The sequence below is a fragment of the Eptatretus burgeri genome, chromosome 17 (genome assembly GCF_056783735.1).
Source record: "Eptatretus burgeri isolate ZD-2024b chromosome 17, Ebu_testis_v1, whole genome shotgun sequence".
Lineage (NCBI taxonomy): Eukaryota > Metazoa > Chordata > Myxini > Myxiniformes > Myxinidae > Eptatretus > Eptatretus burgeri.
This window is the reverse complement of record NC_140977.1, coordinates 43894426-43919756: the sequence shown is the minus strand read 5'-3', so window position 1 is coordinate 43919756 and position 25331 is coordinate 43894426. Positions and strand designations below refer to the sequence as shown.

General features: G+C 41.0%; 1 protein-coding gene across 4 annotated transcripts in view; it reads right to left on the bottom strand.

Annotated features, from left to right (window-relative positions):
• MDN1 (midasin AAA ATPase 1) overlaps positions 1-25331 on the bottom strand; it is a 134467-nt gene that overhangs the window by 28228 nt on the left and 80908 nt on the right. For 3 of the 4 annotated variants that reach the window (XM_085862458.1, XM_085862461.1, XM_085862459.1), the window contains exons 43-51: positions 20259-20925; positions 19988-20164; positions 18023-18302; positions 16904-17172; positions 14365-14460; positions 11595-11689; positions 11349-11443; positions 904-1050; positions 515-624 (exon numbers count right to left, since the gene is read on the bottom strand). In XM_085862458.1, coding sequence (XP_085718584.1) covers positions 515-624; positions 904-1050; positions 11349-11443; positions 11595-11689; positions 14365-14460; positions 16904-17172; positions 18023-18302; positions 19988-20164; positions 20259-20925 — 1936 coding nt within the window. The remainder of the gene's footprint in view (positions 1-514; positions 625-903; positions 1051-11348; positions 11444-11594; positions 11690-14364; positions 14461-16903; positions 17173-18022; positions 18303-19987; positions 20165-20258; positions 20926-25331) is intronic. The other variant, XM_085862460.1, reaches the window with a different exon arrangement.

The window sequence follows — 25331 nt, the reverse complement described above, 5'->3', positions numbered from 1 at the left end:
ACATTTTATTCTCTGCATCGCATCCCATTCCTTGTTTCTTTCACGATTTCCCTCACTGGAAGGGTAGAACTACCACAGTGTGGATTACGCAGATACCATTGGAAAGGCCTTGCAGGGCAGTGATTGCAGCACTGAACTGGCTTTGAAGGTGCGTGTTACTATGTTTGGATGGTTGCACTGTAGGAAAGTGCAGGGAAGGAGAGGTTTAAGAGGGATGGGGAGAGGGATTTTAGAAAGGAGAGGATTACAAAGGGAAATCGAACCTGCGATACCCACACAACGCATTTCCCTGTCCACTGATATGAGGGGATGGGTAACCTAATGAAATAGAATTACGATGGAAATATCTAAACTTGGGATCCCTCATGTGTTGAGTGCGACACCCCAGGGTCTTTCCACAACGGCAACAATATAATTAAGCAACCAATGAAATTGTTAGATGATGTGTCATTCTTTGCTGTCAAGAGGTTAAAAGTAAATAAATAAATAAATAAATAAACCGCCATGAACGGACCTTAACCCCACGTTCAATTTCACCGCGCTGAAGTGCGAGGCGTGCTTGTGTGGTGCTTAGAAACTGGTGGTAGTAACGATACAGGTTCCACAGCACGTTGGCGAGATACTCTATGAAATGAGAGGAAGTGTTAGAAGTGGACACAGGGCATAATAATTAATGCAATTTCAACAAAATACCATCATTATTCCAAAAACAAACAAACATTCACTCTGTATGGCAAGAAACATGGTCGCCGACATCACGCGCGCGCACAGCAAAACACACACACACACACACACACACACACACACACACACACACACACACACACACACACACACACACACACACACACACACACACACACACACACACACACACACACACACACACACACACACACACACCCTTGCGGTGATGGTCAGGGTGGTGCAGCCTTTGACAATGAAAGGTGAGAAGCGAGGTGAGGCGCCTAGAAAACTGCCCCAGCGTGGCTCCTTCCATCCATGCCTGCAATGTTTCCACAGCGCCTTTCAGCCAAGTCTCATCCCCACCTGCAACAAAACCGGAGGTCGGTGAGACTTGGGAGAGCACAAAACTATTTTGGTATCAACTATAAAGTTATCCGAAGTAATTTATTCATTCTTGGTAGTTGTGTCGACCAATTCTTCTCAAAAAATTCTACATGTGACTGTGGAGATTGAGGGTCCTTCATGAAGAATAGGTGAGCTATCGCCAGCACCATGGCCAAAGTCCAAATTCCTGCCCTGACTTCCTGTGTCGGAGTGGCGACCCAACCAGGATTGTAACTCGAGCTATAGAAAATGATTTGGCAGAACCGACACCCTGTTTAGAGCATGGTCCATTATCTGATCTTACTCTACTTATCCACTTTGTGTCCAAAAAACATACGTGACCAAAGATTGAGGAATGAAAAAAAAAGTGGAAAATAATGAAGGAATTCTACAAGAGTGGAAAATGCATGAACGGAAATAGAGGGTTTGAATTTTTCATTGACTAGTACGGTGGTAAGGCAGTGTCAGCAGAATTTGCACATTACGTGACAATATGCATGACGACGTCCCTTACCCAGTGAGGAATGTTCAGCATACTAACAGTTGAACTCCAGCATGTTCTTTCAAGTGGAAAAGTGTTGGGATACAAGAAGAAGAAGAACTGACAGGTTCTGCAAATCTACACTGAAACAGCACTGCTTGTTGTGGGATTAGGTATTATGGATCATGTACTATTAGGTATCATGTACTACATACATGGGAGGGGAAATGAGAGAAGAATGGATAAAATGGAGAAAGTTACAACCGAGAAAAGGTGAGGAAGGGACGATCAGAAAATGAAAGGAAGAAAGTGGAGCACAGAGAGAGAGAAAGAGAAAGAGAAAGAGAAAGAGAAAGAGAGACGGAGAGACGGAGAGACGGAGAGACGGAGAGACGGAGAGACGGAGAGACGGAGAGACGGAGAGACGGAGAGACGGAGAGACGGAGAGAAGGAGAGAAGGAGAGAAGGAGAGAAGGAGAGAAGGAGAGAGAGAGAGAGGGAGACGGAGACGGAGACGGAGACGGAGACGGAGACGGAGACGGAGACGGAGACGGAGACGGAGACGGAGACGGAGACGGAGACGGAGACGGAGAGGGAGAGGGAGAGGGAGAGAGAGAGAGAGAGAGAGAGAGAGAGAGAGAGAGAGAGAGAGAGAGAGAGAGAGAGAGAGAGAGAGAGAGAGAGAGAGAGAGAGAGAGAGAGATGGATAGATGGAGAGATAGAGAGATAAAGAGATAGAGATATGGATATGCATAGCAGTGTGACCACTCCTTAGCTTTTTTCACAAGATCTTGGCTATTCGTTGTTCACCTTGGTGTCTTGGTTTTCTATTATCATCGCTTTTCCGAAACCTTGTGAATTCTTGGCTTTTTTCATTGGCTCACCTTGGCATTCATGAAAATGAGGAGTGGTCACTGATGGAGAGAGAGAAGGTCGGGGCTCAGACTTTAGGTTGAGGCTCAGACTGGGCCACTCAAGGACATTTATCTTTTTGTTCCTTAGCCACTCCGGTGTAGCTTTGGCTGTGTGCTTCAGGTCGTTGCCAAGCCGAAAGGTGAACTTCCATCCCAATATCAGCTTTCTTGCAGAGAGCACAGCAGGTTTTCCTCTAAAAATTTTCTGTATTCTGCTCCACAGATTTTCCCTTCGATCCTGACAAGTGCCCTAGTCTCCGCTGATGTGAAACATCCCCATAACATGATCCTGCCACCACCATGCTTCACAGTAAAGATGGTGTTCTTTGGGTGATGTGCTCTGTTGTGTTTTCCCCAAATATAACGTTTTGAATTTACGCCAAAAAGTTCCATCTATGTTTCGTCAGACCACAAAACTTTTTGCTACTTGGATTCAGAATCTCCGGAGTGGTTTTTTGCAGACCTCAAACAGGACTCAAGGTGGGCTTTTTGGGTAAAGGCTTTCTTCTTGCCACCCTACCGTTCAGGCCAGACTTGGAGTTCTTGAGATATTGTTGTCACATGCAAACAGTGACCAGTCTTTGCCATAAAGGCCTGTAGCAATTTCAAAGTTGACAGTGACACCCCGGTGGCCTCTCTGATTAGTCTTGTCCTTGCTTGGTCATCCAGTTTGGAGGGATGGCCTGATCTAGGCAGGGTATTGGTGGTACCCTATGCCTTACAATTCTTAATGATCGTCTTGACTGTGCAGTGTGCACCAAGGGATATTCAAGGCCTTTGAAATATTTTTATACCATATATCTATGCCTTTCCACAACTTTATCCCATAGATCTTTTGAAAGCTGGTTGGTGCTCATGGTTGAGTCTTTGCTGTGAAATGCACTACCCAGCAGAGGAAACCTACAGGAACAGCTCATTTTATTCTGAAATAATCAGAACCATTACAATTTAACACAGATGGAGGCCAATTAACTTGGTGTGTGATTTTGAAGATGAGTTACACCTGAGGTTTTTTTATATATATATATTTTTTGTATACAATGTCGAGTCTCATATGAGAGCTAACACACAGAACGTACAGCAAGAGGAGCAGGAGATAAGAAGGGTGGGAGAGGGAAGGACAAAACAGTGAGGATCAGACACATTATTTGGGGGGTGTCCAGTGTCCATCCCCCTTATAATAGCAATTGTAAATTAGTTACAATTGCTGTTATAAGGGTGGACACTTGTCCAAGTAAGATATTCTAGTTTTGTATTTTTCATTAATTTTCTGAAATTTGTAGAATTTATTTTTCACTTGGAAGTTTTGGGTTACGATGTGTAAATAAATGTGGAAAAAGTCTGATTTAATGAAATTTAATTCCAGGCTATAAGACAAAAAAGGTGAAAATTTTGAAAGGGGGTGTCGACTTTCTATAGGCACTGTATCTACAAGGGGAGGGTAAAAACAAAAACAAACAAACAAAATAACGATATATATTTGGACGATGTAATAAATAGATTTCTCCCACTATCATCACAGCATCAGCAAGGAGGAAGCGGGGAAGGGGGTTTGAAAATGAAATAAAATAACATGAAAACAAAGAATTTTAAAATCCAATTTTTGTTTCTGAAAATTAAAACACCGTAATGCTGAATGCAGAATAAAACGACAACAAACAATAACGGCACTCTTCGATGTCAGCAGATATGCCTCTGCCCACATTATTACATCATTATACATACTTAACACCAAGTAAATCGCTGAACCCAGATTCAAAATATTAAATAATCATGGCTGTAAGACCATGCATCCGATCAGGATGAAATTATGTGTATATATATATATATATATATATATATATATATATATATATATATATATATATATATATATATGTCTGTATATATATATATATATATGTGTATATATATATATATATATATATATATATATATATATATATATATATATATATATATATATATATATATATATATATATATATATGTATGGCTGTCGAGCATGTGACTGATGACGTCATCAATATTTTTCCCCCCCCCCCATACAATTGAGTCCGAGATGACTCAAAAATTTTCATATCGATCGGATAAAGCATTTGACATATGCAATTATGACATCATTACAAAACAGCCTATGACATCAAAAAAATAATAAGCCCCGATATGTATATATATATATATATATATATATATATATATATATATATATATATATATGTATGTATATATATATATATATACATATATATATGTATATATATATATATATATATATATATATATATATATATATATATATGTATGTATATATATATGTATGTATATATACATATATATATATATATATGTATATATATATATATATATATATATATATATATATATATATATATATATATATATATATATATATCGGGCATATAAAAAAGAAGACAAAATCACACTTTTTCCCGTGGGGAGTACTTCACATGTGCCAAGTTTAATTTTTTTTTACAGAGCAGTTTCGGAGATACAGAGGTCCAAAGTTTTTCCTTTTTTACCAACATGGCTGTCACACTACATGACCTATGATGTCATAATTATCATTAAAACATTCTGCATGAGTAGTCACACCTGTGGTGAACATTTCCTGTCAATAGGATAAGCAGTTGCAGAGAAAAGAGAGAAAATTAGCATGGACGTACGGATGGACGTATGTACTGTTCGTATGGAGAACCCGAAAACAATCCCTTCGGCGACTTCATCAACGGAGGCATAAAAACATTTAAATTCCCAAATCAATCGGGAAAAAACTTCACCAACACGACCCAGTTTCACAACAAAGTGGTGATGCTCAGTTCAAAAGAAACTCAAATTGAACTAGAACTGCCACTTTATAACTGCTGGCAGTGATGGCGGGTTACCGTAATGTTTCAAAACTATAACTGCCGGGTACCCACACGTCCGCCTTTGATACAACATGTGACTTTCTGCAGATGACAGTCGTAAAGTTTCGCTTTTATCGGGTAAGTGGTTCCAGAGAAAACATTATTTAAGAGTGATACAAACACATGCCTGCTTCGATACAGCGTGGGACTGAAGAGCTCTGAACCGGGCAGCACAAAGCGTTCAATTTCGTTATTACATGCTACCAGATTCAAATAATTAAATAATTCTGGCTGCCAAACCGCGTGACCGATCAGGTTGAAATTTTAAACTTTTGTTTGACATGTCGCCTAAATTATAAATGTGAAGTTTCGCATATATAGACGCAGCGGTTCCAGAGTAAACATTAATTAATATTTATCCTTCAATCCAAGATAGCGGCCAAACCATGTGACTTATGATGTCATAATTTTTACCACGTGTGCATACACGATGGTAGATGATAATTCCAAATTTTCGCTTCGACAGGTTAGGCAGTTCCAGAGAAAACATTATTTAATATTATTCTAAATCCAACATGGCTGCCAAACCCTGGGCCCGATCCCATTGAAATTTCAAACCTTCATTCCACATGATGGTTCCATCACATCGCTGATGATTCACATTTATTGATGCAGTAGTTCTAGAGTAAACATTAATTAATATTTTCCTTCAATCCACTATGGCTGCCAAACGTTGTGTCGTACCTCAAAAGGGGGTGAGAACTTTTTATTCGTCATGGAGAGGCGGTCATAGTGGTGGAGTTTCGCCTGGATCTGTTCAGCCGTTTCAGAGAAAAAGACGTTCAAAGTTAATATTTTTAAAATCCAAGATGACTGACGAACCATGTGACCTATGCCATCACAAATTTATATTCTGCTTCCAACTGGGTGTTGGAACACGTGTGTGAAGTTTCGTGTTAATCGGTAAAGGTGCGTTTTTCTATCCAAGATGGCTGCCAAACCATGTGACTTGTGACATCATAATTTTTACCACGCGTGCATACACGATGGTAGATGATAATTGCAAATTTTCGATTCGTTAAGTAAAGTGGTTCCAGAGAAAACATTATTTAATATTTTTCTTCAATCCAACATGGCGGCCAAACCATGTGACTTATCAATTCGAAATTAACAAACTTATATCACCGACATGTCCCGAATATAGTTCTGAAATCTCCCCTTCATCGGACCAGCGCTTCTGGAGAAGAAGATGTTTGAAGGTTTTAGGGTTTTTTCAAGATGGCCACCAAACCATGTGACCAATCAAGAAGAAATTAACAAACTTGAGAAAGGACCTCATGGGGAATATATCTATAAAGTTTCGTCTCGATCTGTCTTTCCGTTCTGGAGAAGAAGATTTTAAAAATTTATTCATTTTCAATCCAAGATGGCTGCCGAACCATGTGACCTATGATATCATGAATTTAAATTCTGCTTTCCATCGTCGACCCGAACAAGTTTGTGAAGTTTCGTGTAAATCGGATAAGGTCTATTTTTCTATCCAAGATGGCCACCAAACCATGTGACTTCTGAGGTAAAAAAAATTTTTTACCATGTATGCAGACTTGAGGGTAGAAGGTACTTGCAAATTTTCGCTTCGATGGGTTAAGGAATTCCAGAGAAAACATTATTTAATATTTTCTTAAATCCAACATGGCGGCCAAACCATGTGACTTATCAATTCGAAATTAACAAACATATCGCATACATGTCCCGAATATAGCTGTGAAATATCGCCTTCATCGGACCAGGGCTTCTGGAGAAGAAGATGTTTGAAGGTTTAAGGGTTTTTTCAAGATGGCTGCCAAACCATGTGACCAATCAAGAAGAAATTAACAAACTTGAAAAAGGACCTCTTGGGGAATATATATGTAAAGTTTCACCTCAATCTGTCTGGCCGTTCTGGAGAAGATTTTTTTTTAAAACATTGAAAAACAATATGGCGGCCGAATTACGTCACCGATGACGTCACTATAATTTTTTTCGACGATGAATTTATGAGTAGATGACACACAAGAAATTTCAGATTTTTCCCATGCGGCGTTCTACTTGACGAATTTTCACCGGTATAACGCTTCACCTATAACGTCACGAAAAATCACACGTGTTCCGCATAGGGAGCTTAGTAAAATGTATCAAGCGAAAAATTTTTCCATTGCATGGTTTCCGAGATACAGAGGTCCAAAGTTTATCGTTTTTTTTCAAGATGGCACCTGCACCACATGACCAATGACGTCATAATTATGACCTCATTGTGCTATCAAAAAAGATACATACCATGGTGAAAATTTCGTGTCGATTGGACTTAGTGTTCCAGAGAAAATGATTTTTAAAGCGAAAAAGGCCGCAAAATGCCGGTGGAAGAATAATAATAATAAAGGATGAAGAATAAATAATAAACAGAAGAAAAACAATAGGGTACCCTGTACTCACAGGGTACCCTAATTATCAATTTCCTTTCCCAATTTAAAACAACTCAACAGCAAGCCCCCAATCTGCATACGTGATAAATAGACAAAAAACGACGAGAGTAAATAGCTTGGGAAACATGATGTACATGAGTCGGATAAAGATCGTAGCCACAGTTAGGCTTTATAAATCCAACCAAATCTCAGGACACTTGTTGGACACAGTGTATGTGGAGGAATCCAGATTGTTGCTCAAATTGAAACTCGGGATGAAATGTGAGCTCACCATTTCAATAGCAAATGCTGACTGTCAAATCGTGTCCTGGAAGCAACCTGCTCACCGACGTCATGCCACTTCCGAGTCAGAAACTCGGTTTTGATAGACGACGTACAAGTACGTGCAACACCTGTACCAATATTTTTTTCCCCAATAATCTGGAGCGAAAACACAGAATGGATCAGGACACAACAGAACAAAAAAAAGAGCAGAATGAGGGAGGGGTGGGGGCAATAACAGTGGGGCCAAGGGACAAAATAGTCAGAGATAGACAACAAGGGATGTGGGTAACAATGAGGGGTTGAGGAGAATGCATGGGTGAACAAGATGGATACAGAAGCAAACTCTTATGAAGGAAAATTTCAGAAACAATGACATTGAAGAGAATGTGGAATTTGGTTCCACAGGCAGGAAAAAACAAAAGGGGTAGTTTCACCAAAAAGGGATTGATGGTGGTGGACTCTGCAGAAACCTGGGGTGGGTGGGGGGGGGGGGTGAGGGACAAAACACAAAGAAGACAGAGGGTGAAAACCAGAAAGCAGGACGTAGAAGACAGGGAGACAACCGACCTGTTGGCAATGGCAAAGTGATAGGCCCATCGACACCTTCATCATGGGAGATTCCAATGATCTTGAAAGCCTTGGTTTCTCTTCTCGTTTCTTTTTCTTCTTGTTCTTATTTAGACTACTCTCAGGTAGAAACAGCTTCTTCAAATGTGGGCTTCACGATGTCACAGAAATGTTGGAGGAAGTGCATTAACCTTAATGAGATCACATTTACAAATTAGAAGGGCACTTGGTAGAGCGCATTACTCCCCCAGGCTGATTAGTTTACGTTTTGTATCCTACTGATAGGCTGTATCTGGATTTGGACCTGAACTAAAATTTAATCGGCTTGTTCTAGTCACCGAACCAACTCATCCACCAAGTTTGTCTGAATCCGTCCATAACATTTTGATATATCATCCAATATATCGTTTTAGTCTCATCACTCAACTAGCAGGGGTACCCGGCGTTGCAGGGCAACGTCAGGTCCCTCTTACCACCACACCCCTTTCCCCTGCCTTCTTCCACCCCACCCCTTGAGGGACGAATTCATCGATATGGCTGAAATAATGATGCTATACATGTTTATCCTCATCGTCATGTAATGAATCTGGGGTGTGTTCAGTTACCAAGTTTCTTGGAGAGCACTCGCCAAGTGGCTTAAGCACTCAAGCAAGCACTCCATTAGACACCGTTGATAAGGTACAGCTGGCTTTGCAAGTGCTAGCTAGCTGCTTGGTAACAACACACCAATGGACATCTCAACGTACATTACAAAACGCTGACAAAAGGACATTTAAAAAAATTAATAAATAATTAGACACTTCAAATATTAATCGTGAGTATTTTAATTGCAATGAAAACGTACTTTGTTCAGACACGAACTCAGCTTTATATATTGTATTAGGAGACAGTGAGACACCTCAAAGGAAGCTGCCATGGTTGCATGATATTTCCTAATCTTCTTCTGCTTCTCCTTCTTCTCCCACTCATAATAATCAGCAAATAAACTTTCTATTCTCCATCCTCTATCATATCATTTTCCCATGAGTTTTAGTATGTAATTTAAAAAAAGGCTTCAATTATTCGTGCATTCCTGCTATTGTAGACATCGCTGCATGATGACGTCATGTGTAGACACGTCTTTTTCCATGCTTTGCATGGAAGCAAACCCGGGATATATTTGCTTGTAACAGTCATTGCAAATTCTGGTGAACAAACATTGAGTTATAAGCGACACGTCACTGTTTCGCAGACAGAAAGTAACTGCGTTTGACGTCCCACAAAGTTGTTTTTGAATGAAATATCACTATTTTCTTTCCTCTGCATCATATGAGAATTAACGTACCTTCAGTGGGCGGTGTATATTAGACAGCTGCCGTGATCACTGCGGACAAAACGTGCATTACCTCATTAACCTCCGCCATCGAAGATCGGAGGTTATTGTTTTCATCCCTTTCTGTTTGTTTGTTTGTTCGTTTGTGAACAGTATTATGGAAAAACTCCTTGACGGATTTCGACGAAACTTGGTGGGGGGATTAGGTATGGTCCAAGGATCATGCCATTAGATTTTGGACTCAGTCCAAACTATGGACTATGGCGGCTATTTTTTTTTTCATTTCTACATGTTATAAGTGATTTCCAACAAAAAAACATGCCAAAATTATAATTGCGGCTGATTTTGGAACTTCAGGTGGATATACCCACGTAAAATCAATTTCGTCTCAGGGAATCAAGTTATGACGAATGAATTGAGTATGTAAAAGTTAAAAGTAAAAGGGAAAGTTGCAAACTATAACTCTGTGAGCACTGTTGACGTCAAATTGAATGAATGGGATATCAGGTTCACTTGAGTGACCTAGCAGTATTGGCGGCGGAGGTTTTGCACTCTACCGAGTGCTCCCCCTCTAGTTTGAGCTGTAATCAAAATGTTACTTCTTTTTTTCCCCTCAAAACAGTATTTTTAATGATAGAAGATGCGTTGTTCAGTCTTCAAATATACATGAGGCCTTTAAAACAATCTTAGCAACATGGAGAAAAAAAGATGGTGGCGATTTCTGGATGGCTGGAGTGTGTGGCCTGTAGAATGGGCGGCACTTATGATCCACAGAGACCGACAGATAGACAGACACACAGACATGAACTCAGCTTTATACATGAGATGGTGAAGAATCACTTTAAAATGTCTCGGATCTTCACCAAAATCGGATTCTTCCTTGTTACACAACCAACCTGTCCACAACATTTTGAGACATCCTGCTTCATGTAATTATTAGCCCTATCTCTCAATGGTGAAAAATCACTTTAAAATTCTCAGATCCAGATCCGGATTCGGATCTTCACCAAAATCGAATCATTTCGCCCTTGTCGCACATCCAAGCTCTCCACTAAATTTCGTCCGAATCCGGTCACAACTTTTTGAGATATTTTGTTCACAAACACACACACACACACAGACAAGACAGGGATGAAAACATAACCTCCATCCACCTTCTGTGGTCCAAAGGCACTTCTTCTGGTTTTCTTGTCCAGGCTCCAACCCCAGCTATTGACCAACTCTTGTACAACTTGGAGTTCACCCCAGACAAGGTTATAAAAATATGATTTGGGTATTTTTTGCAACATGTAATCGCAGTAATTTTTGCAATGATGTAAGAGATGGAAACGAAAATTGTTGTAAGGTATGAGTGGTTGTGATACAATGGACGTGTAGTTGTGCCGATCGCAATGCGTTGGTGCTTGCCTGGCCCCTCGATCAGCTGGTAAATAGCTAGCCAACTGTCCACGTCACGCTCTTTGTACTGAACCTCTGTTATATCCAGGAGTGAGGACCAGCAACTGCACGTCACCACAAACAAATGGACAACCCAGAAAGATTAATACATACTACTTTCATTCTTTCAGGCATTTGTAAATCCATTTTGCAAGACATAATGGACTAAGAACACATCGGTTCATCAGCTACTTGTTTGCAGTGTTGGGCACATACTTGAGCTCGAGCTTGCGGAACTCAATAACAAGGTGTGTAATGTCATCAAGCTGTGCTTGCAGAGACACACGTCGACATGCCACCATCTCCCAGTCCTGCACGCACCGATGGTTGGGGTATGGGAAAGCACACGTGCACCACAAACAACGTAATCACTTTTCAGTGAAGAAAAATGGCAACGGATATTAAAAAAACCATTAAAAATAATAAATAAATAAATAAATAAATAAATAAATAAACCATGCCCTGACCACCGATGCAAACTGGACCATTGCGCAAGACCAAGTTATAGGACATGGCCTTATTATTCTGTCTGGGGTTTTAGCAGTCGTGTGTGCGTGTGCGTGTGCGTGTGCGTGTGCGTGCGCGTGCGCGTGCGCGTGTGCGTGCGTGTGTGTCTGTGCAAGCATGTCTGCATCTGTGTCCAGTGAATTACATTTTTTCATCATTCAAGCAATTTTCACCAAATTTTCAACAAACACTTATTACGAGAATACGGAGAAAAAGAATGAATAAAATGTCCCTTAAAAATAATTTTAACTGTTGTTTTCATCAAGTTTAGTTTGAGTAAAAAGCAGACATGGACAGGCTTGGCATTTTGAGATGCTTTCTAGTTTGCAATGTGTAACAAAGCCTTCGCAATGTATTGTGGGGCCTTTACATGCTCAAATCACAGCCGTCCGTGGCTCTAACGCAAACATATACTCCCGATTTGATCGGTTGGAGATAGGATTCTACACCATTCCTCAGATGGAACTTTCCATAAGTCTTTTGGAGCTTGCAGTTATTGTTGGTGAGCTCGAAACTGGAGCTTCAACGCATTCCACAGGCCCTTCCATGACACCTGAACTCGTGCTCCTGTACTCGGCACTAAAAAAACATGAGCCTGTTCCATCTTACACTTTGTTGTTGGTGGTGGTTTCTCTTCTCGAAGGTGATTTAAAGTCTCCCACTTTGATGGCAAGGGTTAATGTTGCCTGATGTCATCCACTTCGTGAAGATGTTTCCCACAGATGGATCGGAAATGGCGTGCATGATCTTTCTTTGGATACAAAAAGGCATGGCTCGTGGAAACCAAAACACAGAGCAGAACACAACAGCTAAAACACCGTGTAAAGTGGGGAACAACTCGACGGCAGGGTGGAGGGACAAAGCAGAGGTAGATTTGGAGGAAGACTGGGTGAGGGGAAGCACGAGGAGGCGGAAGAAGACAGAGACTACCGGCCTGTCTGCGATGTGAAGACAACAGGCCCAGAGATTCAGCTTCATTGCGGGAGAATCCACCAATTTTGAGAACCTTGCATTCCGTGGCATCAAGACGTGAAACGTGTGTGGCCAGGGGCAGAAGGGAGAGCAGTACTCCAATGAGCTGCAGAATAAGGTCTTGAAGGTTGTTGGATTATCATCCACCATCAAACCATCCTTAAAGAAGTTCCCACTCTCTGCGAGCCGATTATCATTCAATGACCCTCTTTGAACTCCTTCCTCATGTCGGTTTACTATACGTCCGGTTTTTCCCGGACGTCCTCCTTTTCGGTCCTGAAATCTCCATCTGGCTGGGTATTTTAAATTTATAAAAATGTCCGGGATTTTGCCTTTTTTTTTTTGCTTTTGCATTTTCAAAGGGATCAATTTTAAGATTTTGGATACTTATTTTACCTTATTTAAATGGTTAAACCATTTTTCTACATTTTCTTTCAGTGATAAAATGCAGTTATGTAATGTTTGGACCAAGATAGTTTGGTACAAGTCTGTACTACTCCGTCATGGCGCAATGGACACGTTTGAAGAGAGAGAGAGAGAGAGAGAGGTAGAGAGAGAGAGAGGTAGAGAGAGAGAGAGGTAGAGAGAGAGGTAGAGAGAGAGAGAGGTAGAGAGAGAGAGAGGTAGAGAGGTAGAGAGGTAGAGAGGTAGAGAGGTAGAGAGGTAGAGAGGTAGAGAGGTAGAGAGGTAGAGAGGTAGAGAGGTAGAGAGGTAGAGAGGTAGAGAGGTAGAGAGGTAGAGAGGTAGAGAGGTAGAGAGGTAGAGAGAGAGAGAGAGAGAGCAGTGGCATGCTCAGTCCATGATTCAGCGTCTTTTCTGAGCCCGTACCGAACAAACTTGTTTGATTTTCTTCAAGAGCTCTTTTTCACTGCCAAAACAAAAATGTAAATTCACTGCAGAATTCAAGGCAAAATCCCTTTTTTTGAAGTGGTTGAGAAGAATGAGAAGCTGAGTGCTTGGTAGTCCTGGTACGTCCGTCTCTGTGGAAATATAGGTGCTATTGATTTACAATCTCATGTGGACTCGGACAAGCACAATATTTCCAGCAATTCACTATTTCAACTGGAAGGATGGTGGTTTGCAGTCAAAATTAATCGAGATCCGGAACACACCTAATGAGACTGCCGATACGATTGCTCATTCTGAAAAGGAAACTCTTGAAAAGTGTGTTCTCTTTTTTCGGAGTGTCCTCTTTTTTGAACGGTAAAATATGGTAACCATACCTCATGGAGGAAGTGATACTCTGAAATTGAGCAATGAAAAAGTTGATACTAAGGGTTATGCATGAGACACACATGTGCAAATTATATCAACTCCAAAGAAGGTGTCCCATGACATCTGGTAGGATCGTGTACTCTCAATCAAATTATTCATTTCAAAACACAAAAGGAAATGACTGGATGGTAATATTGATGCACAAAGTATGCAAGTAGTTACTTGCGCAAATAATGAAGAAGAAGAAAAATCCATGTGTGAAAAAGTGCAAGAAGAGAGTCACCACAGATACCTGAGCCTTTGCCAGAAGGATCTCCAAACCACAAATAAACTTGGGAAGAGGGCTGGAGATCTGGAAGGTCAACATTCGGTCGACAACAACAACAATCTGTGGATAAGTGGGGAGAACCAACAGGTAGTATTATTCATTCTTCATCAAAATGAGCAAAATACATCGAAGATGATTAATCTCTTCCCGAAGGCAGGTTTTGTGCTGCTATTGTACAACTCCATAGCAAGGATTACACTCGGGTGGTTTGCAATTGCTTTCACAGCAGTACGCAGGGCAGTAACTTGGAATTTTTTCAGGGTGCCGGCGACAACTCGCCTACTCCTCACGAAACATGCCGTGAGATCTTCAAAGTCAACTAGCTGATGTGAGCAGTTGGGACACCTGACATAATGCACATCAGGAGGACTGCACACTCATCGATGTAAAATCACGCCTACGAAGCACCAATTAGAAAGTTGATTGTCAGGTCGGGAATCAAACCCAGACTCGACAGTTAAAAAGGTAAGTGTCCTACCTCCGCACCATCCTTTCGGACCCACAAGAGGACTTGGTGACATTTAAAATAAATTGGATCCACCAACATTTAAATAAACAATGCTTTGTTAATGGGTTTAATCAGAATACAGCATGTTGCACTTCATATTACAAATCTGTGAATCTCAACGAGGATGAAAAATTAAGTGAAACATTAAAACCAGAGTTGGTGTCAAAGCCACCCAATGCTCGCCTGTTTATGCATTTATCGTTTTTAAAAGACTTGTCTAATAATAAATATTATTTACAAAGCATTGCAGTGAAGTCTGATCCAAATAATTTTAAAGCAATATATGTATTTGTATATTGTAATCAGTAACAAGAGCGTAAGTGAGCACAATATACGCCCGAACAAGAAGGTATATACAGAATTGTGCTACTACATGGAAAACAGCATCCTGGTTGCCATGGCAACCACTTTAGATGACGAACGTATGTCATGACACACCGTCTCCACAGTCTGCACCTATGTACCAAATATGAAACGTGAAGGTTGAAAACTTTAGGAGTTAGAGTGCGGACAGGAACGGATGGAAAACAGCATCCTGGTTGCCATGGCAACCACTTTAGATGACGAACGTATGTCGCGACACACCGTCTCCACAGTCTGTACCTATGTACCAAATATGAAACGTGAAAGTTGAAAACTTTGGGAGTTAGAGTGCGGACAGGAACGGATGGACGGACGGACAGACAGAGACAGACGGAGGGACGGACGACCGGTATCACATAATACGCCCCGATATATATATATATATATATATATATATATATATATATATATATATATATATATATATATATATATATATATATATATATATATATATATATATATATATATCAGGAGTACAAAAAATAGTATGGTAGATAAAAACATTAGAAAGGAAAAAATAACTTGCATCAAAAACTTTAACATTTTCACGCTCACGCCGGGGGTATTGCTATAGCTCTCTGTTCTTCGAACAGGCGAGCTAAAAAAAGGATCTTTTATAACACTTATTATTGCTGCTGTTGTGGCTGTGGTTGCTGTTTGTGTGCTCCTTCCGTGTATTAAAATACTCCATGTACTAAAATATCCCGTTCTGTGTACTTCCGTGTACTATTTCTTCGATAATTTTGTGTGACGGAAACACACCAAATGATACCGTACAGATGTTTCAATGTGCGTCATGCTATATTCTAAAGGGTTCCCACTGTTGTACCATTGGAACCGCAATATTAAAGCTCGAGGTCCGGCTACTTCTTCCTCTTCTTCTTCTTCTTCTTCCATGCTGATAAGTCAGGCTTTTAAAACTGGCATTTTTGTGATTAAAACGGACACTCATATTTGTTCTAAGTAAATAGATTATTAGCTTTACCATGGTGCCAGGTTTATTATTCTTCGACAGCAGGAACCCCTTAAACTAAAGCATGATGGACATATGGACAGATGGGCATGAGGACGGACACACACACACACACACACACACACACACACACACACACACACACACACACACACACACACACACACACACACACACACACACACACACACACACACACACACACACACACACACACACACCTCCTTTTAGTAATGGAAGACAAATAAAATGTGTACAAATGTGCTGATGAAGACAGAGGATATGACAAAGCAGCGTTTTGGAACAATGATCACCGATTCAATTTCAAAACCAAATTTATTCGATATAATAATTATATTTTCACTTCTCATCGTTGGCACATAAACAAAATGCATCACAAAGCAGTGAATATAACTCAAGTGATCGTCCCAAGGATTTCTGTGAATGCAGCCACATTTTGTCCTCAATTGGCCAAAATGCACGCATGGTGTCACGTCTTTCACAGAAAGTATTCGACGGAGTGCACGAGCACACAAGTGATGTCATTTTTGTGTTCTTTATATGTTCGATATTAAGTGTACAATATCATCCCTCAGGTGTACCACTTCAGCCTTGAAACAGAGATTGCCGCTTGATCGACCATTGACCTCCATTACCTGTTGGAGTGCTGGATGATCTGGCCACTCATCCATCAGCTGGCAAACACGTAGGCGCAGCGAGTTGAGCGGAGACAAGCAGCGTGTGGATTGCTCTGGGCAAGGGGACCTGTAGAAATCGTAAGGGACATCAGGAAGTTCCAAACCAAATCCTATCTCAACGTCGTCATCAGAACCGCCCTCTGGGCTTTTCAGGCGCACCGCAATCCGAGGCAACTGAGACATCAGCAGGTGTGAACCCAAGAGGTTTCGATCAAAACCTTCACCTGCTGCAACACGGGGGGGGGGGGGGAAATTACATGTTGGTACCATTGCTGATAGCTCCTCATTCTCAACTGCCACAATGCACCTTTATCTGATGAAAACAAATATTATAATGGCAACATGGCACTGTACTGGCATTATATACAGCTCCCATTATAAATCTGCTTGTTATAGACATCACATTAAAAAACAATATCAATACATCAGGTCGTGTGTTTTTCCCGAATGATAAAACAACATACAACATCCCGGATGAAGAGAAATAAACATCTTATTGTAAGCTACAGTCTTGATCTCGACCCTTAATCTTTGTGACCACAACACCGAACGATGATTTTGTCAAACTAAATCGATATCCAATCTGTGAAAGCCGGAAACAGTGGGGGGAGAGGATTTACAAGACCATTGTTATGAAATGCACCCCCCCCCCACAATCACTCCTGCCCCACTGGGGGGGGGGTACAACCAGGAGGGAAGGGGAACAAGCTTTTGAGTGGAGAAAGAAAGAAAAGTGTTGTGGGTGTGGGTGTCATAATCACAGTTGTACGGGCCAAAAGCAACGTGTGAGTCGGTGGAGCGACCAACGAATAGCTACCATTAGGGTGGACAGAAAATGCTCTTGCTACACCGAGAGTGTCGACAAGTCACGTTTGCAAATGTCACATCCTGTACATTCTCCCTTCCCTTTTCTCCAACATATCCTCCAGCTCTCCTTTATTGCAAATCGATTATGTTTTTCTCTTTGTGCATAATAGGCAGAACCAGAAATTTGACAGCAGAATGAGACAAAAAAATAAAACAAAACAACTGTGCAGCAAGCAGTGGTTGAAACTTTGAGCACAACAACAACCTCACCATTTAAGTCAGTGTTCAAGATCAACGTAGCAGTGAGCCGGTAGGCCGGGAGCAAGGCAAAGAGGTGATCTTGAAGTCGATGGTCAAGGCCCGAAGGCTGCAGCCAAGGAGCCGTTGTCAATCCAAGGTACACCTCTTGGTGTACCCGCATGAGGGTCTGCACTGATTTAGGGCACATAGAGCCTTTGCTAATGCTATTATAGGTCTCATCAACATATTTTGGTGGTGGGTTCAAGGTGGTTGACTCCTCTAGCAAGGGTGCTTCTTGGTCTGGAAAATCCTGTGGAGAGATCAAAACAGATTTCAGGAGTGGGGGTGGATCAACATGATTACAATAAAAACTAAAAAACATCTGAAAATGTAAAGCCCATCTGTGTCTGCTTTGCATTCGGAATTCTTCTTCTTCCGTTTGTGAAACATGGCAAAAACAGCAAACAAACAAACAAACAAACAAACAAACAAAATTGACGATTTAGGTGACTTTGACCTTTTGACCTTAAAATCGATGGGCTTTCAGTGACCCAATATACAAACCCTGCTCAAATCTCAAGTCAATCAGATGGAAATTGACAATTTTATGCAACCTTGACATTAGTCCTTTTGATCGAAAAAAAAAAACAATCGGCTTCTAGCTTTTGATTGGTCAACAAATTCAGTGACCCAACATGCAAATTCTGGAAATTTCAGGTGAATCGGATGAAAATTGACGATTTTATGTGATGCTGACCTTTGACCTTTTGACCAAATTTTTCATGTCTTCTCCATTATTTCATAATAAAGCTTTGTTGAAAATTTCACGAGAAAAGCACAAATAGTAAAAAGTTATGGGCCGGACAGACCGACACAGACCAGACAGAAGTGATTGCAAACCCCCATCTCACACATTCTCGTCGCAAAATTTTATTTTAATTTTTTTGAAAAAAAAATTTTTTTTCCGGAATGATTCGGCGCTACTCGGCGCTACATGCTTCGTTGGGTCAGTGGTTGCCAAGTGAGTTTTGACACAATCAGTAGTAATACCTGTAGTAGGACGAGTTTGTTTGGATGAGTGAGTTTGATGGGTGACTATGGTTGGTTGGATGAGTGAAGTTGATGGGTGAGATTGGTTGTATGAGTGAGTTTGATGTGTGACATTGGTTGGAAGTGTGAGTTCGATGGTGTGAGATTGGTTGGATGAGTGAGTTGGATTGTTCAGATTGGTTGGATGAGTGAGTTTGATGTGTGAGATTGGTTGGATGAGTGAGTTGGATTGTTCAGATTGGTTGGATGAGTGAGTTTGATGTGTGAGATTGGTTGGATGAGTGAAGTTGTTGGGTGAGATTGGTTGTATGAGTGAGTATGATGTGTGACATTGATTGGAAGTGTGAGTTTGATGTGCGACATTGGTTGGATGAGTGAGTTTGATGTGTGACATTGGGTGAGATTGGTTGGATGAGTGAGTTTGACTGGCATGAGGTTGGTCCAATCCTGGTCCACAACCACCCCCATCCCCCACTACCACCTACTAAAGGCAAAATGACCATACCACACACACACACACACACACACACACACACACACACACACACACACACACACACACACACACACACACACACACACACACACACACACACGAACACACACACACACACACACACACACACGAACACACACACACACACACCATCACCATCCCTCACAATCACCACCTCCCCTGATGGTTGCTCATTCAACCAACCTCACCCATCAAACTCACACATCCGCCTTAAAATTAACTTATTATTTCATATTGCTAAAAAAAACTTTTGAATAAAATATGTGGCTATTTCCTGTCTCGTGTGGCTAATCATTCTAAACCTGGATTAGCCACAGTGGCTAATTCCTTTTGAAAGCCAGAGCACACCCAGGCCGTCCACCTTCGGTGGCAGAGGGAACAATATGCCAATGGAGGTAGAGTTGGAGGAATGTGTGCGGATTGCATACGGTGTAGTGGTGAGGAAAGGCGAGTTGGAATGCCCGCTCCTCCTCTTCCTCTTCATTCACATCTTCACCCGCCAGGCCCGAGAGGTGTTGCTCTGAACGGAAGCGATACAGGCTTTGCTGTTCATGTTCTTTAGCCCTCAAGCACTGATTTTTCTCTTCCCAGAATCTCGTCAGCACCTGTTCACCAAATAAAATGTTTGTGATGCAACAAGTAAACAAATCAATGGCATAATCTGATACATTGCTTCAAAACTCTGCAATGCCAACCTACCTGACACAGGTGGCGTGTAAGCTGCACAGTCGTGTAATCAAAGTACCCCATCAATCTGGCATGGCTCTGGAGAAACAGCAATGCAATAAGAAAAATCCTCTCAGCACCTTCATCTTGCTCACTCTCCTGGTCGCTCTCTCTCTTTCTTTCTTGAGCCAAGGCCTGTGTCACAATTTCCGGTGCCTTTGGCTCGTTGCACAAAGCTTGGGCCAGTGCCAACGCAGTCGGAAAAGACTCACAAACAGTGGGAAAGCGAGCTATGCATGCAAGCAGACTGACAGCCGAGTTTTTCTGCTCCACTTTCTCCTCCAGCGTCCGATGTAGCTCCATTGCCGCTAGTCGTAAGCCGTGCTGAATTTTTGCTATGCCCGCACGCAAAGGCAGTGCAATATCAGGAAGGCCAGAATGCTGCCTGGTTAATCTGTGCACAAATGAAAGTGCTGAGGCTTGCCAGGCCGCTTCCTCTGTTAGAAGGCCCGACGCTGCTCCATCACTAAGCAGATTCTCCAACAGGTTATGCACACGTTCAGTTGAGCAAAGGTCGACAAAGAAGTGGTCAGCATCACGCACAAGGTTGGCGTAGGCCGCAGGACTAGGCCGCAAAGCCTGCTTGCGCTCCAATGCAGATATCCGTTTCCGTATCTCAGCTTTACCATGCATTATGTGCCTTAAAAAAAAAAAATTAAAAAAAAATTAAAAACAAGCAACAAAATATATTTCTCCTGAGAAAGCTCAAGTTTAAAAATTACCCCCGTGCGGGAGTGACGATCATCTCTGCGAGAAAATATATAGCCTCCTGAAGATAGGGCAGTTTTTGCAAACTTTGAAGTCACGTGACGCGAAAACGAAAGTGAATATCGAAAATCCGGCCTGACAAAATTTAGATATTGTCCCATAGATTTATATGCCACAATCAAATTCAAGATCGCTTGAGAAATGTAGGAGATAGATAGATTTTGAAAATCGTCATTTTCGCATGAAAAATCGTCATTTTCGCATTTTTTGCCAACTTTGAAGTCACGTGACACGAAAACGAAAGCGAACATCGAAAATCTGGCCTAACCAAATTTAGATATTGTCCTATAGATTCATATGCCACAATCAAATTCAAGATTGCTTGAGAAATGTTGGAGGAGATAGATTTTGAAAATCGTCATTGTCGCATTTTTTGCCAACTTTGAAGTCACGTGACACGAAAACGAAAGCGAATATCGAAAATCCGGCCTGACAAAATTTAGATATTGTCCCATAGATTCGTATGCCATAATCAAATTCAAGATCGCTTGAGAAATGTAGGAGGAGATAGATTTTGAAAATCGTCATTTTCGCATTTTTTGCCAACTTTGAAGTCACGTGACACGAAAACGAAAGCGAATATCAAAAATCCGGCCCGATCAAAATTTAGATATTGTCCAATTCATATGCCACAATCAAATTCAAGATCGCTTAAGAAATGGCGGAGGAGATAGAATTTGAAAATCGTCATTTTCGCAACTTCAAAGGTCTCGTGACCTTGACCTTCGGTGACCTTGAAAGTCATACCATCGTGTACGTCTCATCGACCTCTATCAGGATCACTAATGACCAGATCTCCCGATTCAACTTCATTGTGGACGGACGGATGGACGGACCGTCACCTCTCCTCTCAACACCAATATTATTAGGTCATGCTCGAAGAGATGACCTAAAAAGCTTGGAGAATACCATTTCCGAAAAAACACCAGCAATGATGAGTTTAACAATTAAGGTGTTTTTTTAAATTAACATTCCCATTTAAATGGAGAAAATTGGAATTCATTGAATATATCCTAAAGCAGCATAAAAACTTCCTTATCATAAAATCTTCCAAAAGAAAAAAAGATCTGAGCGGCTTACCCCACATTAGCATAGGATTAAACAGCCGGATCGATAGATAGATAAAGATATTCCCCCCCCATCATGAACTCCATTCACGCACTCCCCCATACTGTCTAGGCCTTGGACCCTGGATGCACCCAAGTTTGGCCTGAAAGCTAAGCCGAAAGCGAACGGGTTCATACAGAGAATTGTTAATGTTAAAACACAAATTAGAACCAACAAACACTATCCACCGAAATAAAACACAATGTGTATTTGTCGATCCCCCTTCATAAGGACGATTTAAGGACGGTTTTAAAGGCCAATCTTTTAACATGACTGTGTGTTCACTAACGGTCCATTCTTCAGGATAAATAAATACAATAAAATAAAAACTCGAAAAACATTTTTCATTAAAGAGTAATTACGTCTCTTCTATTGGAAATGTAGACTGTCTACAGTGACTTGCAACTGGACCTCAAGGGAGGTGTACAGAAGTGTTCAAAAAATAATAAATACAAGGTGCAGGGAAGAGAAATTAGCTGCACATGATGTGTAACATGTGTCGAGTAAAACGAGCGTTCATTCAAATCCATAAGATGTCTAATAAAGAAAGAAAATAAAAGCACCCCTGCCGCAAGGACGAGGCTTCAGACGCTCACGAGGCTGTACCGCCAAAATGAAAAGTCCCAGAAGATAAATAAAATAGGGTAACAATTGTACATGTCGTCTTTTAAAATAATACTTCTTGCTCCGAAGCATCACATCTCCAGTCTCCTTATTTCCGATTTTTTTTATTTTTGACGAAATAATTCCAACCCGTCGTTTTTTTTTACGGGCTTTTATACTAAAAGTATGATAATTCGCTCACTTTAATGTTAAAACATAAGTTGTAACCATCCCAACTTTCTAAAAAAAACATTCACTGCACACCCCGAGTGCAGCCACCAAACTCGTTCTGTCCAGTGGATTAGGAGGGCATAAAAAAGACAACCAGCGATGAGACAAACTATTATTCAAAGCTAAGAAAATATATTATAGTTTTCTTACATTGAATTGACTTGTTTTGTTTTATCATATTTTATTACTTCCACCACCAAAGGTGGATGGAGGTTATGTTTTCACCCCGTTTGTTACTTGCAAAATCAAAGATTTGCAATTACTGTATTGTATATTGGTTGGTCTGGTTTGTTAGTTCATCTCCTCGCCCTGTAAAGGCTGGAGTACCCCAAGGCAGTGTTCTCGGCCCCAATCCTATTCTTAATCTTCATCAACGATCTCACTGACTGGAAAATCCTCTTTATACCTCATCCTTCTGACAGATGGGCAACAGCCAGTCCCCTCTCCTCAGTCCTTGACAAAAATCACAAACTGGTCAAACACAATTTTGCTTACGTATCCATATTGTCCACCCTTTGTGTTCTCCCTTACCCCTCATCGTTACCTGTATCCCTTGTTTGTCCATCTCCGATTACTTTCTTTCTCCACCCTGCTGTTGTTGTTTTTCCTTTCTCCTGCTGTTCCCTTTGTTATGTTGTGTTCTGATTTGTTGTGTAATCACTCTTCCATGAGCCTACACCATGTTAATTTTTTTTTTTAAACAATACCCTAACATTCACGGACCGCCACATTCACGGCATTCTTCAGGAACATATCCCCCGTGAAAAGCGGAGTCTGACAGTATGTGTGTGTGTGTGTGTGTGTGTGTGTGTGTGTGTGTGTGTGTGTGTGTGTGTGTGTGTATGTATATATATATATATATATATATATATATATATATATATATATATATATATATATACATACATATACATACATATATATATATATATATATATATATATATATATATATATATATATATATACATATACATACACATACATATACATACACACTCTTCCAGTCAAAAGTTTGAGAACACCCCCATTTTTCAGTTTTTACTGAAAATCAAGCAGTTCAAGTCCAGTGAGTAAACTGAAATGGTACAAAGTGAAGCGGTAAACTGCCAGAGGTTAACAAAAAAGTTTAGGTCACCAAAAACTGAAAAAATAATGTAAATTTCAGAGTTGTTAAAAAAGGCCCTTTTCAGGGAACAAGTAATGGGTTGGCAACTGCAGCTGTTCTGCAGCAATGGAAGTAAATTAAGCCTTGAAAGTTGATGCAAACAATTCCTGCAGGTGTCCCAACTTTTGTTGATTAGTTGCAAACCCTCCTTCTGTATAAAAGCAGTGTTGGAACAGAATGTGTTGCTACACCCTCTGGAACATTATTTGGACAATACTGCACTGCAGGAAGTAGTATATTGCTATCATAATGGTGAGAAAAAGACAATTAACAAAGGAAGACAGACAGACTATTATAACCCTTAAAAGTGGAGGTCTTTCCTTTGGAGAAAATGCAAAGAAGCCAAGGTGTGAGTGAGTACAGTTTCCTACACCATCAAAAGGTACTTGGAAACTGGAGGAAACTCTGACAGGAAGAGGACTGGCAGACCCAAAGCCACAACACAATCAGAAGACAAGTTTCTGGGAGTCAACAGCTTGCGTGATAGGCGGCTCACAGGACAGCAGCTTCAAGCACAGTTTAACACTGGTCGAAGTAAGGAAGTCTCAGTTTCAACTGTGAAGAGATGACTTCAAGCTGCAGGTTTGACGGGTCGAGTGGCAGGAAGAAAGCCATTGCTAAAATGGCAAAATAAGAAAAAGAGGTTTGCCTGGGCCATGAAGCACCACCAGTGGAATACTGAAAACTGGAAGAAGGTCTTAAGGACCGATGAATCAAAATTTGAAATCTTTGGTTCATCACGCAGGGTTTTTGTATGCCGTCGAGTAGGCGAAAGGATGGTTCGTCAGTGTGTGACACCAATTGTCAAACATGGAGGAGGAAGCGTGATGATCTGGGGCTCCTTTGCTGGATCCAGAGTCAGCAACTTGCACAGAGTGACTGGCACCCTGAACCAAAAGGGCTACCACAGTATTTTGCAGTGCCATGCAATACCCTCTGGTCTACGCCTAGGTGGTCAGGGGTTCATCCTACAGCAAGATAACAACCCAAAACATACCTCCAGGATATGTCAGAACTACCTTATAAGAAAAGAATAAGACGGTAGGCTTCAAATCATGGAATGGCCAGCAGAGTCTCCAGACTTAAACCCCATCGAGCTGGTTTGGGATGAACTGGACAGAAGGGTGAAAGCAAAGCAACCTACAAGTGCAACACATTTGTGGGAACTTC